This window comes from Pseudophryne corroboree, chromosome 1 (genome assembly GCF_028390025.1).
Source record: "Pseudophryne corroboree isolate aPseCor3 chromosome 1, aPseCor3.hap2, whole genome shotgun sequence".
Classification (NCBI taxonomy): domain Eukaryota; kingdom Metazoa; phylum Chordata; class Amphibia; order Anura; family Myobatrachidae; genus Pseudophryne; species Pseudophryne corroboree.
Genome location: NC_086444.1, coordinates 942,795,589 through 942,813,980, shown reverse-complemented (window position 1 = coordinate 942,813,980; position 18,392 = coordinate 942,795,589). Strand labels below are relative to the sequence as shown.

Here is an 18,392-nt window from a genome sequence, read left to right as displayed (position 1 = left end):
CCAAAGGACTTTGTGGGGTCCTGTCCTCAGTCAGAGCATTCCCTGTGTGTGTGCTGTGTGTCGGTACGGCTGTGTCGACATGTGGGATGAGGAAGATTACGTGGAGGTGGAGCAGAGGCCGATAAATGGGATGTCGCCCCTTGTGGGGCCGACACCAGAGTGGATGGACAGGTGGAAGGTATTAACCGACAATGTCAACTCCTTACATAAAAGGCTGGATGACGTAAAACAGCTGGGGGACAGCCGGCTTCTCAGCCCGCGCCTGCCCAGGCGTCTCAAAGGCCATCAGGGGCTCAAAAAAACGCCTGTTACCTCAGGTGGCAGACACAGATGTCGACACGGAGTCTGGCTCCAGTGTCGACGAGCTTGAGATATATACACAATCCACTAGGAACATCCGTTACATGATCTCGGCAATGAAAAATGTGTTACACATTTCTGATATGAACCCAAGTACCACATAAAAGGGGTTTTATTTTTGGGGAGAAAAAGCAGCCAGTGTTTTGTTCCCCCATCAGATGAGTGAATGAAGTGTGTGAAGAAGCGTGGGTTCCCCCAATAAGAAACTGGTAATTTCTAAAAAGTTACTGATGGCGTACCCTTTCCCGCCAGAGGATAGGTCATGTTGGGAGATATCCCCTAGGGTGAATAAGGCGCTCACACGTTTGTCAAAAAAGGTGGCACTGCCGTCTTAGGATACGGCCACCTTGAAGGAGCCTGCTGATAAAAAGCAGGAGGCTATCCTGAAGTCTGTATATACACACTCAGGTTCTATACTGAGACCTGCAATTGCCTCAGCATAAATAGTGCTGCTGCAGCGTGGTCTGATACCCTGTCAGATAATATTAATACCCTAGACAGGGATAATATTTTGCTAACATAGAGCATATTAAAGACGTCGTCTTATATATGAAGGATGCACAGAGGGATATTTGCCGGCTGGCATCCAGAATTAATGCAATGTCCATTCTGCCAGGAGGGTATTAGAAACCCGGCAGTGGACAGGTGATGCTGCCTTTAAAAGGCACATGGAGATTCTGCCTTATAAGGGTGAGGAATTGTTTAGGGATGGTCTCTGGGACCTCGTATCCACAGCAACAGCTGGGAAGAAATTTTTTTACCTCAGGTTTCCTCACAGCCTAAGAAAGTACCGTATTTTCAGGTACAGTCCTTTCGGCTTCAGAAAAGCAAGCGGGTCAAAGGTGCTTCCTTTCTGCACAGAGGCAAGGGAAGAAGGTAAATGCTGCACCAGACAGCCAGTTCCCAGGATCAAAAATCTTCCCCCGCTCCCTCTGAGTCCACCGCATGACGCTGGGGCTCCACAGGTGGAGACAGGTGCGGTGGGGGCGCGTCTCGGGAACTTCAGGGACCAGTGGGCTTGCCCACAGGTGGATCCCTAGGTTCTGCAAGTAGTATCACAGGGATACAGGCTGGAGTTCGAGGCGACTCCCCCTCGCCGTTACCTCACATCAGCCTTGCCTGCTGCCCTCGGAGAAAGGTAGTACTGGCGGCAATTCACAAGCTGTACTTCCAGCAGGTGAAATCAAGGTACCCCTCCTTCAACAAGGCCGGGGTTACTATTCCAAAATGTTGTGGTACCGAAACCAGACGGTTCGGTGAGACCCATTCTAAAATTGAAATCCTTGAACACTTATATACGAAGGTTCAAGTTCAAAATGGAATCGCTCAGGGCAATTATTGCAAGCCTGGAGAATTTCATGGTATCACTGGACATCAAGGATGCTTACCTGCATGTCCTTATTTACCCTCTTCACCAGGAGTACCTCAAAATTGTGGTACAGGATTGTCATTACCAATTCCAGACGTTGCCGTTGGTCTGTCCCCGGCACCGAGGTATTTACCAAGGTAATGGCCGAAATAATTATCCCGTACTTGGACGATCTCCTTATAAAGGCGAGGTCCAGGGAGCAGTTGTTCATCGGAGTAGCACTATCTCGGGAAGTGCTACACCAGCATGGCTGGATTCTGATATTCCTAAGTCGCAGCTGGTTCCTACGACGCGTCTACTGTTCCTGGGTATGGTTCTGGACACAGAACAGGATAAAAATGGGTTTCTCCCAGAGGAGAAGTCCAAGGAGTTGTTGTCTCTAGACAGAGACCTCCTAATACAAATACAGGTGTTGGTGCATCAATGCACGCGAGCCCTGGGAAAGATGGTAGCTTCTTACGAAGAAATTCCATTCGCCAGGTCCCATGCAAGAATCTTCCAGTGGGATCTGTGGGACAAGTGGTCTGGGTCGCATCTTCAGATGCATCGGCGGATAACCCTGTCTCCAAGGGCCAGGGTGTCGCTGTTGTGGTGGCTGCAGAGTGCTCATCTTCTAGGGGGCCGCAGATTCGGCATACAGGACTGGGTCCTGGTGACCACGGATGCCAGCCTTCGAGGCTGGGGGGCAGTCACACAGGGAAGAAACTTCCAAGGCTATGGAAAAGTCAGGAGACTTCCCTACACATAAATATTCTGGAACTAAGGGCCATTTACAATGCCCTAAGTCAGGCTAGACCCCAGCTTCAACACCGGCCGGTGCTGATCCAATCAGACAACATCACGGCGGTCGCTCATGTAAACCGACAGGGCGGCACAAGAAGCAGGATGGCGATGGCAGAAGCCACAAGGATTCTCCGATGGGTGGAAAATCATGTGTTAGCACTGTCAGCAGTGTTCGTTCCCGGAGTGGACAACTGAGAAGCAGACTTTCTCAGAAGACACGACCTCCACCCGGGAGAGTGGGGACTTCATCCAGAAGTCTTCCAAATGATTGTACACCGTTGGGAAAGGCCACAGGTGGACATGATGGCGTCCCGCCTCAACAAACAGTTACAAAGATATTGCGCCAGGTCAAGGGACCCTCAGGCGATAGCTGTGGACGCTCTGGTAACACCGTGGGTGTACCAGTCGGTGTATGTGTTCCCTTCTCTGCCTCTCTTACCCAGGGTAATGAGAATAATAAGAAGGAGAGGAGTAAGAACTATACTCATTGTTCCGGGTTGGCCAAGAAGAGCTTGGTACCCAGAACTCCAAGAAATGACCTCAGAGGACCCATGGCCTCTGCCGCTCAGACAGGACCTGCTGCAGCAGGGGGCCTGTCTGTTCCAAGACGTACCGCGGCTGCGTTTGACGGCATGGCGGTTGAACGCCGGATCCTGAAGGAAATGGGCATTCCGCAGGAAGTTATCCCTACGTTATTTAAAGCTAGGACAGAAGTGAACGCAAACCATTATCACCGCATATGGCGGAAATATGTTGCGTGCTGTGAGGCCAGGAAGGCCCCAAAGGAGAAATTTCAGCTAGGTCGATTTCTGCACTTCCTACAGTCAGAGGTGACTATGGGCCTAAAATTGGGTTCCATGAAGGTCCAGATTTCGGCTCTATCGATTTTCTTCCAAAATAGAACTGGCTTCACTGCCTGAAGTTCAGACTTTTGTTAAGGGAGTGCTGCATAGTCAGCCCCCGTTTGTGCCTCAAGTGGCACCGTGGGATCTCAACGTGGTGTTGGATTTCCTGAAGTCGCATTGGGTTGAGCCACTTAAATCCGTGGAGCTACAATACCTCACGTGGAAAGTGGTCATGCTGTGGGCCTTGGCGTCGGCCAGGCATGTATCAGAATTGGAGGTTTTGTCATACAAAAGCCCTTATCTGTATTTTATATGGATAAGGCGGAATTGAGGACTCGTTCCCAATTCCTTCCTAAGGTGGTATCAGGTTTTCATGTGAACCAACCTATTATGGTGCCTGCGGCTACTTGGGACTTGGAGGATTCCAAGTTACTGGACGTAGTCAGGGCCCTGAAAAGTATATGTTCCAGGACGGCTGGAGTCAGGAAAACTGACTCGCTATTTATCCTGTATGCACCCAACAAGCTGGGTGCTCCTGCTTCTAAGCAGACTATTGCTCGCTGGATCTGTAGCACGATTCAACTTGCACATTCTGCGGCTGGACTAGCGCTCCCTAAATCTGTACAAGCCCATTCCACGAGGAAAGTGGGCTTTTCTTGGGCGGCTGCCCGAGGGGTCTCGGTTTTACAACTTTGCCGAGCTGTTACTTGGTCGGGTTCAAACATTTTTGCAACAGTCTACAAGTTTGATACCCTGGCTGAGGAGGACCTAGAGTTTGCTCATTCGGTGCTGCAGAGTCATCCGCACTCTCCCGCCCGTTTGGGAGCTTTGGTATAATCCCCATGGTCCTTACGGAGTCCCAGCATCCACTTAGGACGTCAGAGAAAATAAGATTTTACTCACCGGTAAATCTATTTCTCGTAGTCCGTAGTGGATGCTGGGCGCCCATCCCAAGTGCGGATTGTCTGCAATACTTGTTTATAGTTATTGCTTAACTTGAGGGTTATTGTTGAGCCATCTGTTGAGAGGCTCAGTTATATTTCATACTGTTAACTGGGTATAGTATCACGAGTTATACGGTGTGATTGGTGTGGCTGGTATGAGTCTTACCCGGGATTCAAAATCCTTCCTTATTGTGTCAGCTCTTCCGGGCACAGTATCCTAACTGAGGTCTGGAGGAGGGTCATAGTGGGAGGAGCCAGTGCACACCAGGTAGTCCTAAAGCTATCTTTAGTTGTGCCCAGTCTCCTGCGGAGCCGCTATTCCCCATGGTCCTTACGGAGTCCCAGCATCCACTACGGACTACGAGAAATAGATTTACCGGTGAGTAAAATCTTATTTTTCACATTTTTAAAAAAAAATATTGTTACTAAATAGGCCCCTTTTTTTTAGACTATTTTTTGTTAGTTCTACTGCAGCAGTAATAAAGGACCTGATCAGAATTTGGCAACAGGTCAGCCATGTGAAGGTCCATACCTGCAGTTGCCATCTTTTGGAGCATCGTCATTCAAATACAGCAGGAGACGTATGTACTGTAGGAGATACAGTAGACACCTCCTGTATGCAGTTACGTCTGAGGAAGCAGCCTTGGACCACCTTTGCGACCGGCGGTCGCTATTCATGGTTAGTAGGCACTGATCAGCCTGCGTAGACCCTGGACCCGTCATGACCTCAAACTTGAATGACACCCACACCCTGCACCTTCAAAACAGGGGCTGTGCAGGCGCAAGGCCCATTCTTCACATGCGCAAATTGGATCTTGCACCTGCGCAGGCCACACACCATTGGATTTGTAAGTAAACCATCAGGTTTGCATACAAATCTGAATTAGGCAGCATGCTCTTAGCAATTAGCCTTTACTGTAGCTGTCTAGAGTAAGATAGACAATGAAAGCAATGGGGGTAATTCCAAGTTGATCGCAGCAGGAATTTAGTTAGCAATTGGGCAAAACCATGTGCACTGCAGGGGAGGCAGATTTAACATGTGCAGAGAGAGTTAGATTTGGGTGGGTTATTTTATTTCTGTGCAGGGTAAATACTGGCTGCTTTATTTTTACACTGCAAATTAGATTGCAGATTGAATACACCCCACCCAAATCTAACTCTCTCTGCACATGTTATATCTGCTATCCCCTGCAGTGCACATGGGCCCTCATTCCGAGTCGTTCGCTTGGTAATTTTCTTCGCATCGCAGCGTTTTTCTGCTTAGTACGCATGCGCAATGTTCGCACTGCGACTGCGCCAAGTAATTTTGCTATGAAGATAGTTTTTTTACTCACGGCTTTTTCTTTGCTCCGGCGATCGTAATGTGATTGACAGGAAATGGGTGTTACTGGGCGGAAACACGGCGTTTTATGGGCGTGTGGATAAAAACGCTACCGTTTCCGGAAAAAACGCGGGAGTGGCTGGAGAAACGGGGGAGTGTCTGGGCGAACGCTGGGTGTGTTTGTGACGTCAAACCAGGAACGACAAGCACTGAACTGATCGCAGATGCCAAGTAAGTCTGAAGCTACTCTGAAACTGCTAAGTAGTTTGTAATCGCAATATTGCGAATACATCGTTCGCAATTTTAAGAAGCTAAGATTCACTCCCAGTAGGCGGAGGCTTAGCGTGTGTAACTCTGCTAAAATCGCCTTGGTTTTGCCCAATTGCTAACTAAATTCCTGCTGCGATCAACTTGGAATTACCCCCATTGTCTTATTCGTTGCTATGGTTTTAGTGCAGATTTGCAAATGTAAGCAATGAAATTAAGTAAACAACATTTAGATTCTGTCCAGGTCTCTGAATTCAATACATTGGCCCTCATTCCGAGTTGTTCGCTCGGTATTTTTCATCGCATCGCAGTGAAAATCCGCTTAGTACGCATGCGCAATGTTCGCACTGCGACTGCGCCAAGTAACTTTACTATGAAGAAAGTATTTTTACTCACGGCTTTTTCTTCGCTCCGGCGATCGTAATGTGATTGACAGGAAATGGGTGTTACTGGGCGGAAACACGGCGTTTCAGGGGCGTGTGGCTGAAAACGCTACCGTTTCCGGAAAAAACGCAGGAGTGGCCGGGGAAACGGTGGGAGTGCCTGGGCGAACGCTGGGTGTGTTTGTGACGTCAACCAGGAACGACAAGCACTGAAATGATCGCACAGGCAGAGTAAGTCTGGAGCTACTCTGAAACTGCTAAGTAGTTAGTAATCGCAATATTGCGAATACATCGGTCGCAATTTTAAGAAGCTAAGATTCACTCCCAGTAGGCGGCGGCTTAGCGTGTGTAACTCTGCTAAATTCGCCTTGCGACCGATCAACTCGGAATGAGGGCCATTGTTTACTATTTTGTGCCATGGCCTTGTACAGTATGTGCCTACAGGGGGGTACATACTGGGCCTAATTCTGAGTTGATCGCAGCAACAAGTTTGTTAGCAATTGGGCCAAACCATGTGCACTGCAGGGGGGGGGGGGGGGGGGGCAGATATAACATGTGCAGAGAGAGTTAGATTTGGGTGGGGTGTGTTCAAACTGAAATCTAAATTGCAGTGTAAAAATAAAGCAGCCAGTATTTACCCTGCACAGAAACAAAATAACCCACCCAAACCTAACTCTCTCTGCACATGTTATATCTGCCCCACCTGCAGTGCACATGGTTTTGCCCAATTGCTAACAAACTTGCTGCTGCGATCAACTCAGAATTACCCCCACTGAGCGATGTTCACTTAATTTCTAAGTAATCTGACAAGATTTCTTAGAAATTAAGAACATATCGCTCCATGTGTAGGGGTGCCAGCGACAGCGATGCGTGGTCCCGCGCGTTGTTATCGCCGGTGCTAGATTGGCCTGCATGTCACTTCGGGTGTGGTATGGAAGGTAGATAGTAACTAGGTCGACAGTGTCTAGGTCGACCACTATTGGTCGATGGTAACTAGGTTGACAGGGTCTCTAGGTCGACATGGTCTAGGTCAACAGGTCAAAAGGTCGACATGAGTTTTTAATGTTTTTTTGTGTCGTTTTCTTCGTTTAGTGAGCGAGAACCCCAATTAGTGCACCGTGTCCTCTCGCATGGCTCGCTTCGCTCACCATACTTCAGGCAAGGTTAGCGTTCCCAATTGTAGTCCACATGGATCGTTGAGTATAAAAAGGTTCAAAAAAAGAAAAAATTTGAAAGACTCATGTCGACCTTTTGACCTGCCGACCTAGTACATGTCGACCTAGAGACCCTGTCGACCTAGAAACCCTGTTGACCTAGTTACTGTCGACCAATAGTAGTCGACCTAGATAGTGTTGACCTAGTTACTGTCAACCTAGAGACCAGATCCCGCTCACTTCACCGCTGGGTGAAATGAGCGCCCCCCCATCCCTCCCCCCTCGCTCAGCACACATCGTGCTGTGCTGAGCAGGGGGAGAGATGTGTGCTGAGCAGTCACTGATAGATCGCTCAGCACACATCTCCCTCCACATCTCCCCATCAGTATGGCTCTTTACTCCAGAGGTGGGGCTGCAGCACAGTCTAAAGTTCAAATAGGGGAGCCACATAAACTGTCATCCTAAACTGACTCACTAGCACCTAGTGTGGCTCCCCTATTTGAACTTTGGACTGTGCTACAGCCCCACCGGCTCAGTACAGTATGTATAATAAAGATATGCTTTATTTTAGAGCCTATCACAGTACTACATTCCATTATTTTGGCTAGTATCCTCTTTGACCATTTCAAATGTGAAAGTATATGTGACAATTATAATTGTACAAGTACCTCCTGAACCATGGATGTCGCATAAGCTGCAAGGATACACTCAAATACTTCTGAAAATATTTGATATAAGGTAGATGTTACTTGCTTCATATAGTGATTCCAGATCAGCTTGTATACTCTTCCATGTCCTTGCATTGTCAGGAAAAGCAAAGCTGAAGAAAAAAGAATGCATAAGAAGTGGATTACAGATCTTTTTTTTTTTTTTTTGTTTTTGAGAGCCCAAATAGATTTCAGCAATCATTCAGATCTTTTTTTTTTTGTTTTTTTGTTTTTTTAGATTTATTTAAATACTGTATTTTGCAGAAACAGCTATAATGACAATAATAACAGAGAATGAGTGAGGGGCATATAAAACGTCACGTGTCATATTACAAATAAGGTTGATGTTTGGACTTAAGGGCCCCATACACTTATGCGACATGTCCGACAATCATGTCGCAGGCGATCACCCCGACAGCCTGCCGGCCAGCAGGTTCGCCCAAGATACATCGTATGCTGTCCTTTTGCATATGATATATCTTGGGCGATCCCAGCCATGCCTGCGGGGTCGGACATGATCGCTAGTGCAGCACGGTCAATCTGGAGGATCCGATCTGATGCTCACGGGAACACGCATTGGATCAGAAACACCTCCAAAATGCCCGATTTCACCCGATATATCGGGCCGAATGCCCGAAATCGGATGAAATCGGGCATTATCGTTCTAGTGTATGGGGCCCTTAAGGCAACGAGTTAGGGTTACAGTGGACAGCAACCAATCATAAACTTATAAAGTATTGCTGCTACTGTACAAGTTCATTTAACATGGAATAAACATGGCGCTGGTCCTAGGATTTGTCATGGGGAAACACAGGAGAACACAAACACACTTTTGCATCAAAACTCATATTATAGGGCAGACCCATTAGTAAATTCAGCCAGTTTTATCATCTTCAGAATCTTTAAATAAAAATCTGTGGGACCATGTCATCGGAAGGAATCCAAGCATCCGTGTTCCCCCATGTATGGTATATTCTCCACCTCTGTCTGATTTTTGGAAAGTTTAGGAGGTACAAACATTGGTTTGACATTTACATAAAAAAGATGCCTAACCACATGTTATTTGATGTTGATAACTGCACTCAAACCATGGGTAACTGGATATTCTCTTGAGTATTCAGAATATGAATACCCATAATAAACTTCACACGTCCAGATGCATTCGCACATCACTCAAGCCCACTTATCTAAATAAATAAAGACACTGGCAACTATAATGTGGCGTGAAAGGGTCAGCTTTTTATTTAACTGAGAGGAAGGCCTATTAAATCTAAACTCAAACGAAGAATTCCCCCTCTAACTAAGGTGGTGGGGAGAAGAACGGTTAAACATTAATAACATCATATAGGCAGACAGCTCCTTAAAATAAATTATATCTAAATAAATAAATAATAACTAAATAAATAATAACAACATCTATGTTGGAGGGCCTTCTGCCCCAGATGTTCAGGGATCGGCCTTCTGCCTCCATCCCTGACCATCGATATTCCAACTCCACCATGGGACATCTCTCCCTCCATGGGCCAGTATTAACTAAAAATCCGAGTTTGTCCGATTTGTGTTTTTTTTTCTAAGTCCCAATCCGGGAATTCACTAAGCACCAATCTCGGCAGTGTTTGGACTATTCGTAATGGTTTGAATGACAACGTTCAGAAATACGAATGAATAGACCATCGGTCAAACGCGGCTGTTATTTCATAGAATACGGGAATTCACTATTCATTCATATTTGGGTGTTAGTTTCTGAGTGCTCAATTGCGGTCGTATTTTTTTGCGAATCGGTAAAAAAAGCGGCAAAAAAATAGACCTGCTTTTTTCATCCGTGTTTACATGTGTTGACACTTACAAATCAATCTAACCTGAATTAGGATGCCTATAAAAGGGACACAAACTTCTCTCATGCAAAATAATTTATTTCCTTATGTTTGCAGCCCAAAACTTGTATATTTGTAAGGCAATACACATTTTTCAACATATATCCATTATTACACACATTTGTGTTCAACTTTCAAATATTTCAAATGTTGTTATTTCTGCATCATGTTTTTAAATCTGATTACTTATTTTTAACACACACAAACATGGTACAACAATAATGTCAGTCATTTTCGGACTAAATTATCTAAATATTATCCCCAACATATTAGGACACTTGTAGCCAACTCAATTGTGTTTTTATTGTCAATTCATCTAGAGAAGAAATGTTAAACAGTTACAATTCACATTGTAAATTGTATTGGTCATGGATGAATCTGCCTGGCTGCCAATTAGTCTGTCTTCTGGCTCAAAGAATGATTAGAATCTAGAAAGAGTAATGATTAGAAAAAAATCAAGTGGTCTGCTTTCTGCCTGCTTAATACAATCTGCCTGGCTGCCAATTAGTCTGTCTTCTGGCTCAAAAAATTATTAGAATCTAGAAAGAGTAATGATTAGAAAAAAATCAAGTGGTCTGCTTTCTGCCTGCTTAAGACAATCTGCCTGGCTGCCAATTAGTCTGTCTGCTGGCCCAAAGAATGATTAGAATCTAGAAAGAGTAATGATTAGAAAAAAATCAAGTGGTCTGCTTTCTGCATGCTAACATCTATGTGCAGCTCAAACAACAGTTTCCTGCTAACAAAAAATACAAAGATGATAAAGAAGAAATGTGCATACAAAATTCCTGTTGTTGTTTGTACCAGTTATAATTAATGATGTTGTACAAATTGTCAAGGAGCTAAGTGTTATATATATTCTGTTAATCATACACTTGGTAAGTGTTTTGTTTCTCTTCTCTTTAAAGAAATGGGTGTGATTTTTTTTAAATGTTTATTTGGGTGGTTGCTTGTCCTGGCCTTTGCCTTTACCACTGTCGTGTTGGCGTGCTCTGGTGGAGCGCCTTGGTGGTGATGACACTGGAGTTACATTTGGAGTAGTCGTACCAGAACTGCTGCTTGTTTGCTGTTGCTGCAGGGATCTGAGTGTTTCATTGAGGTTATTGAGGGTGGCATTGAGTTCATGTGCTGCAGCATTTTGATTGTCTACAATTCTGGACATGGATTCATTGATCATTTGATTGCTTTCTAGAATGTTGATATAGCTTTGCTGTTGTCTGTGCTGTTCTTCCATTATGCGCTGTAAGTTGCCCATGACATGTGCAATGTCTGCACGCATGATTTCCATGGTATTTGCAATTCTTGTGTTTGTTTCATTTTGTCTACTCAGATTTCTGCTGATTCGTCTGAGGTGAGATGGTAGGCTTGCAAACATTTGGGTCTGCCTACGTAGGCAATCTTCATTAGTGGCCTGCTGTCTAGCCCAAATGGTCCAGAACACTTGATCAGGGCCTTGTGTTGCTGGTGTTGTTGGGCTGTGTTAGGGTGGTGGTGTGCTTTGCTGTGGTGGAGTACTCACAGGTGCTGGGGGGCTGATTCCTTCGATTACTGGATGCATTTCTAACATGATTGTGTCATCCATGTCACTGTGTTGCTGTTGTTGCGGAGGGATGCTGGTACCAGGACTAGAAGCTGAAATTAAAAACATTTATCCGTTACTTATCCATATGTTTAATACATTGCTACAAAGCACTAAACATGGAACACATGTAATGGACTGGTGCTTTCAGATATCTGGCCTAGCAACATCATCACTCATTACTTAAATACATACATACAGATGTGTCCACTTACATCTTTGCTAATTTGCTAAATTTGGAACAACATGCCAAACATGGCTAAGGTGTTTTGCATGAGTAACGAGTGGATGGATTTTTAAATTTTTGTTTGCCATAATAGAATATGTATAAAGTAACATATTAAAGAAGCAAGTTAAGAAAAATCACAAGGCATGGCTAAATCTCTGAGTCTATAGTATGTTAAACCAAGCCATACATGGCCGGATATAGCAAAGATGTATGTGGACACATCTGTATGCCTGTTTGTGGCAAATGTGTCTGGTTACTTCATTCTGAAAGCAAACACATGAGTTGTATGGTACATCACACATACTCCTGCCTAAAAACACATTGTGATCCATAATGTGTTGCCTTATAGTGTCTCCAACCAAAACATAGTAATGTTTTTGTATGCAGTTGGCAATGTTAGGACAAACACACATGTGTAAATGAATCTAACAACCTTACTATTTGCAAAGCTTACACATGAGTTTCTGTTGCAGCATCTTCCACACATTGTGCTACTGTATGGCTGATGTGGACATACATATCTTTACTGGATGTTGTGAAGGCCAATTTGTTAGGTTTCCATTTCATGTTTTACTGACTTGGGTAAGAGTAGCAGATTTTGATGGGTATTTACTTAATGAGTTTAAGTAAATGGTTTTTTAAAGATCTGACATTTTTAATTGTTATCAGAGTTTGTTACTCACAATCAAGATGAGGGGAGTGTGGTTGGCGTCTTGGAGGTGTGTCCAAAATTTGGAGTGGGGGCACCGAACAAACAGTAGATAATCTTCGTGGCGGGGTAGCCTGCTGTGGTTGGCCCTGGACATCAGACCTTGCTTTCTTTGCTGGCAGATGTTTTTTTGTGGTGTGTTCCAGAAGTGCGCCTTCTGCTGCTTAAGACTTCTTTGGATGGACCTAGTATTGAAAGTGACATTTTGTTATGGCCATGCGTTTACAAACCTAACCTATACTACAATGGACACTTTACCTGCTTCCGCAGCGTCATCATCATCAGATGTGATGGGAGTGACTGTAGGACGACCAGTACTGCTTTTTTTCAACACTGTAAATCCAAAAAAAAAAAAAAACATATTCATGCTATTGTTAATACATCCACCCATTATGCTTATAAACATTACATCTTTTAAAAATGGATGTTTTATTATAAATTTCAAAATAAGGACATTAAACACAAAAAGCACAACATCAAACCCAAAACATCGTCCAATAGCCATATGCACTATGGAAAGTGCAACACAGGGAATCATATACAGGACACAGACATAGGACATAATTCCAAAAACATACACTAACAAGTCAAAACACACACAGCTTCATTTTCTAATAAAAGGAAAAAAATTACAGATGCACTATTGAAATAGGTCTGTGATGTGGCACTCCAAACACACATTACCACAATATGAGGCCAACAAAAAAACTAATAAATAATGTTTATAAAAAAACAGTAAGATAACTAAGTCTGCAGTTGTTGTGTCAGTGTACAAATACAGACTCAAAATGAACCAGCAAATAGTGGCCTTGACTTAAACAATATTACATTGATTACTAATGAAATTACAAATGTAACTGCCTTCAAAGACACTTTGCACTACTCCAGCCTCTAACATATCAACCACTGATTTGGAAACATTGCACATGGATAACTGAAATAAAAAACATATTCCAACTTTCAAAATGTACAATGTGCAAAAGGAAAACATTATTGCGGGACAATTCAATGACACACCAAGTCCAAACTACACATGGAAAATGTACTGTCCAAAAACCACATGACATACAAGCAAGTAAGACGTTACATTGACTTTTGTATGAAACATGACCCAAACAATGTATTTGATGACGCACACTTGAAGATGGGAGTAATATGCAACGTCACATGACACACATTTAAAACATACAGTAAGCCAGAAGCAATGTCATAGAATGTTAAGGCAAATACACATGCTCACCATCCTTCCTGGGGCGATCGGAATCCCGGACATGGGTTGCAGACACTACTTCTGGAGGGATTATAGTCCGCATGGGCTCCTCATAGTCCAGATATGTGGCAATAAAGGGCGGACCACCACCGGTTTTGCGAGCCGACTTTGCCTCCTTGGCCATTTTGGACTCGACACGTCGCTTTATGTCATAGTACCGTTTGCGGCACGTGTCCTCCGTCCGCTTCACCACCCCCTCACTATTTACAGCAGCAACTACTTTCGCCCACAACACCGTCTTCCTCTGTGTTGGCACCTTGGCTGGCTCAGGCCCAAATAGCTGCCGCTGATACTTCATCAGCTCCCGCACCAATGCCACATTTTCTGCATAACTAAACATTACATTACGCCCAGTCTTAGTAGTTGTGCGTGGCTGCGGAGCTCTCTGACTGTCACTATCACTGTCACTTGAGGCTGCTACAGCAACCTCACCCACCTCCTCCACCTCACTAACCTCACTCACACTCACCTCCTCCACCTGACCGACCTCCATCCCCCTCACTCACACCCTCCACCTCACCCACCTCTGAGTCACACATAATTGTGTGTCTAAACACTTAACACAGAAAAATAAAAAGACAAACAACACACTCCTCCACTACCACTGCACAAATCACACACACACACACACACACACACACACACACACACACACAGTGACAAGGGACTAAATATAAAAAATACTTGGACCAAAAATTAGACAAAACCACAAAAAACAAGACTACAAGAATGACAAGACTACTTTCAAACACAATACTACACTCAGAAATCGCCCAAAAAACTCCTCACCAAACCAACTACTCACCAACCTCCACAGCACAACCTCCCTCCTCACCACTAACTAAACTCACGAGGTGCGGACGGTTTGGGGCGTATTTATATGGTTGCGCACAGACACTCCTACCATCTGAAACACAACCAATCACGAACGGGGATGAAAATCTAAACTAAAAGTGAAAATGCGGCCGCGGGAAAAAAACAAAACCCTGCCGCGTTTAACTTAGAAAAGAACCCAGCAAAAACAACAAAAACACGTACGCAAATGACATTGACGGCCGCAAATGTGCCAAAAAAAACGACTGGCATCGACATCGGAAAACACGAAAACAATAAACTCGAATGCTTAGTAACTTGGCGTATATGGATTCAAAAAGTTGCATGAAAATGTACCCGATACAAAACGAGTTTAAACACTACACAAACCGACTCAAACACGAATATTAGCAAATATTGGCCCATGGCGGGGGGTCGGCCTCCTGCCACTACCCATGACCACAACACCACTTGTAAGGACGGAGCTAAACTCCGCCCCTATGGAATAAAAAATTGGGCCACTGGCTCCAATATCTACATATGCTTACCAACTATAGCATATGGGCCCACCTGGTACGGTGGTGCCCATAAGTAAATTATAAAATTAACCAAAAGTTCACCCGAAACTTAATAACATTAAACCTCATAAATCCAAAATGTAACTAACCGTTCTGAACCGGCCAACTGCCAGGTTACTACAAAACCTGCCACCGCCACCAAAACCTAAACATAGGGAATTAAACAGACGTCAAAACAGTAACTATATCTTTCAAAAAAATATTCATACCTTCCAATGACAAATGCACCCCATCTGACCAGTACTGTGCTGAATCCCGGAAGGAGATCCTCCCGTGCGTCACGACCCGACCCCCTTTCTGCAGGACGGCCCGACCGACCACAGAATTCACCCGTCTCCGCACCAGATCAATCAGCTCAGGGTTAAAGGCTCCACGCCACACCCTCCGGGGCACGATGTCTGACCAGAAGACGACGCAAAATGGCTGTCAGTCATCAACTGCAACAGTTGATGTCTGATCTCAAAACGGATATCTAGACCAGTCCGGTGCACCAAATCGTTGCCTCCCACATGCAACACAAGAAATAGCGGATATCCAAACCGCCCAACCGCTGATAACAGCCAATCCCTTAGGCCATCCCACCGGAGGCCCCTCCGCCCTAACCAGCGCATGAGATGTATCTCCGGGAACCAAACTACATCATTGGTCACGAGGAGACACCGACAACCAATAAATATACGAATGGCCCACCATCCAAATAACTTGCGGATCTAACCTCCTTCCTGCAAAAAGAAATGTATAAATGAGATTAATAAGATTGAATTATTACAATAATGAGTGAAAATGCCTAACCTGCATCCCTAGCAAGAGGGGAGGGGAGGGAAGGATGAGTGGGTCGCCCAATTTGACTTCCGTTAGCCGGCAGAAGCCAACGGTAAAACAAAAATTCCTCAAGGCCCCCGCAATCGCAAAATGCAACTGCAACGAGTAGCTAGTCCTCAAACGGGTGCATAGCCAGGAGAAGTCCTAATATAGTTCCTGACTGCACCAGACCTCCACCTACCCAGTGCCCGGATATCAACTTCGGACTAACCCGCCATAGCAGCCACTGAGTCAGCACCGATACGGAAAGAGTGAGTCCCATAGTCGCCCGGGGATAGAACCAGGTCCAATTTACAACGCTTCAAAACCGACCTGAATTGAAAACGAGTCAACGGGGAACTGTCGTTATGGGCAAGCCACCCGTCAGGCAATTGAGGCCGTAAGCACAAATAAGCCCTGGCCGTGGCCACTGGACAAATGCCCCGGTCACGAGCCCAACCTATTCGGACCCACAGCCTCTTGCCTGCTACGTCAGTCCTAGAGCGCTGTATCTTGCACCACAATCCGTCGGGGCGTACGATGACTTGGTTCGCCAGCATGGGCAAAACTGTTTTCCGAGAAGCCAACACCAGCTCGCCCGCCCTGAACGCTCCATGATAGGCCATTGTAAAGGACATCTTGAAGATGCGAACTTCATATCCCGATGAGCAAATCCTCCTCAGCGACCCTAAAGTTCATCTCAACAAAGCTACATCGATCGGACGACGTTTGTCAGGCAAAGGCGGGACCGCCCTTGCCCATCCTTTCAACACCCTCCTGAGGAAAAAGGACTTGGTAAAATCCCTTTCCCCCCCGAAGTCGTAGAAAATATGATATGCCCACGAGCACCTGACCGACATACGCTCGTGACTTCCCGTCAACATAAAACGTTCACACGAAATCCAAAATCAAATCATGAGTAGCCTTACCACAATGGCCCCGCTCCAGGAGAAAGCTATTTCAACACTCCCATGCGGACAAGTTGGTAGAGAACGTCGGAGCCAAGGACCTGTGGTCTAAGTCCTCCAATCCTGGTGAATAACCTGCCACACATAATCAGGACATACGTCACCCAAAATACGTGCTGCAGGGGCCAACCGCCTAAAACGTTCCCATTTGCCACGAGAAAGGGAATCAGCAATTTCGTTCCGCACTCCCGGCACATGCTTGGCTCGCACCGTAATGTTGTTCACCAAGCATATCAGCACTGTCTGCGCGATGACCCGAAGGACCGGTAATGATGTAGATTTTTGGTTATTTATGGCAAAAATTACACCCAAATTGTCGCACCAGAAAATTACTTCCTTATTTCGCAGGCTATGGCACCATAAATCTAAAGCCATCATAATCGGAAAGATTTCCAGCAACAACATGTTTCTTGTCAAACGATCGCTCACCCATTCATCTGGCAAATGTTCCGCGCATCATCTACCCGTGAAATACGCACCAAAACCAAACACCCCGCGGCATCCATAAAAAGTTCCAAAGATGTGTTGGAAACAACGTCCTCTTGCCATAAACACACACCATTAAAGCGGAACAAAAACTCATCTCAGATGTGCAGATCCCTACGTATCTCCAGCAACAATCTCAGAAAATTATGCGGGCGTCTAATCCCAACCGTCGCCCGCTCCAGTTTCCTACAGAATACGCTACCTATTGGGATCACGCTGCAGGCAAAATTAAACAAACCCAACAAGGATAGAGCATGCTTAAGTGTAAGCTTGCCTGCTGCAAGTGCATACAGAATGCCGTCATGAAGACGCCTAACTTACACGTCCGGGAGCCTACACAGACCGGCCACTGTATCAATCTGTATCCCCAGGTACACCAAGGATTCCGCAGGCCTCTCAGTCTTATCTGAAGCCACCGGCATCCCAAAATCCGCAAATAACTCTAAAGCTCCCCGAAGCAACCTCAAGCAACGATCTGACTTTGGGGGACCAACCAACAAGAAATCTAAGTAGTGCGTAATCCCACTTTCCCCCGTAGCCTCTTGCAAACAACAATGGAAGAATGAACTAAATCACTCGAAATACGCACACGAGATCAAGAAACCCATAGGCAGGCACCTATCCACATAAAACCCGTTGTCTAATCTAAAACCCATGAACCGAAAAGCAGAAGGGTGCAATGGTAAGAGATGAAACTCAGACTCGACGTCTTACTTACACATTAAGGCCCCACTACCAAATGATCTAACTATGTCCAAAGCCAATCCGGAAGATAAGTAAGCGACCCTACAATGCTCTTCCGGGATGGTATCATTCACCGACGCCCCAGCTGGGCAAGAAAGCTGCTGTATGAGCCGAAACGTGCCCACTGTCTTCTTTGGGACTACTCCGACCGGCGACAACACTAAATCCGGCACAGGGGAATACTCGAAAGGCCCTATCATCCTACTCAACT

At 45.3% G+C, this 18,392-nt stretch overlaps 1 protein-coding gene across 10 annotated transcripts in view; it reads right to left on the bottom strand.

Annotated features, from left to right (window-relative positions):
• The window catches only part of LOC134918777 (interleukin-15-like), a 205,975-nt gene that overhangs the window by 10,951 nt on the left and 176,632 nt on the right, over nt 1–18,392 (bottom strand). For 6 of the 10 annotated variants that reach the window (XM_063920391.1, XM_063920390.1, XM_063920398.1 and 3 more), the window contains one exon: nt 8,180–8,246. In XM_063920391.1, the coding sequence (XP_063776461.1) occupies nt 8,180–8,229 (50 nt within the window). In that variant the 5' untranslated portion in view covers nt 8,230–8,246. Of the gene's footprint in view, nt 1–8,094; nt 8,247–18,392 lie in introns of those variants that run through there. The other 4 variants (XM_063920395.1, XM_063920393.1, XM_063920396.1 and 1 more) reach the window with 2 other exon arrangements.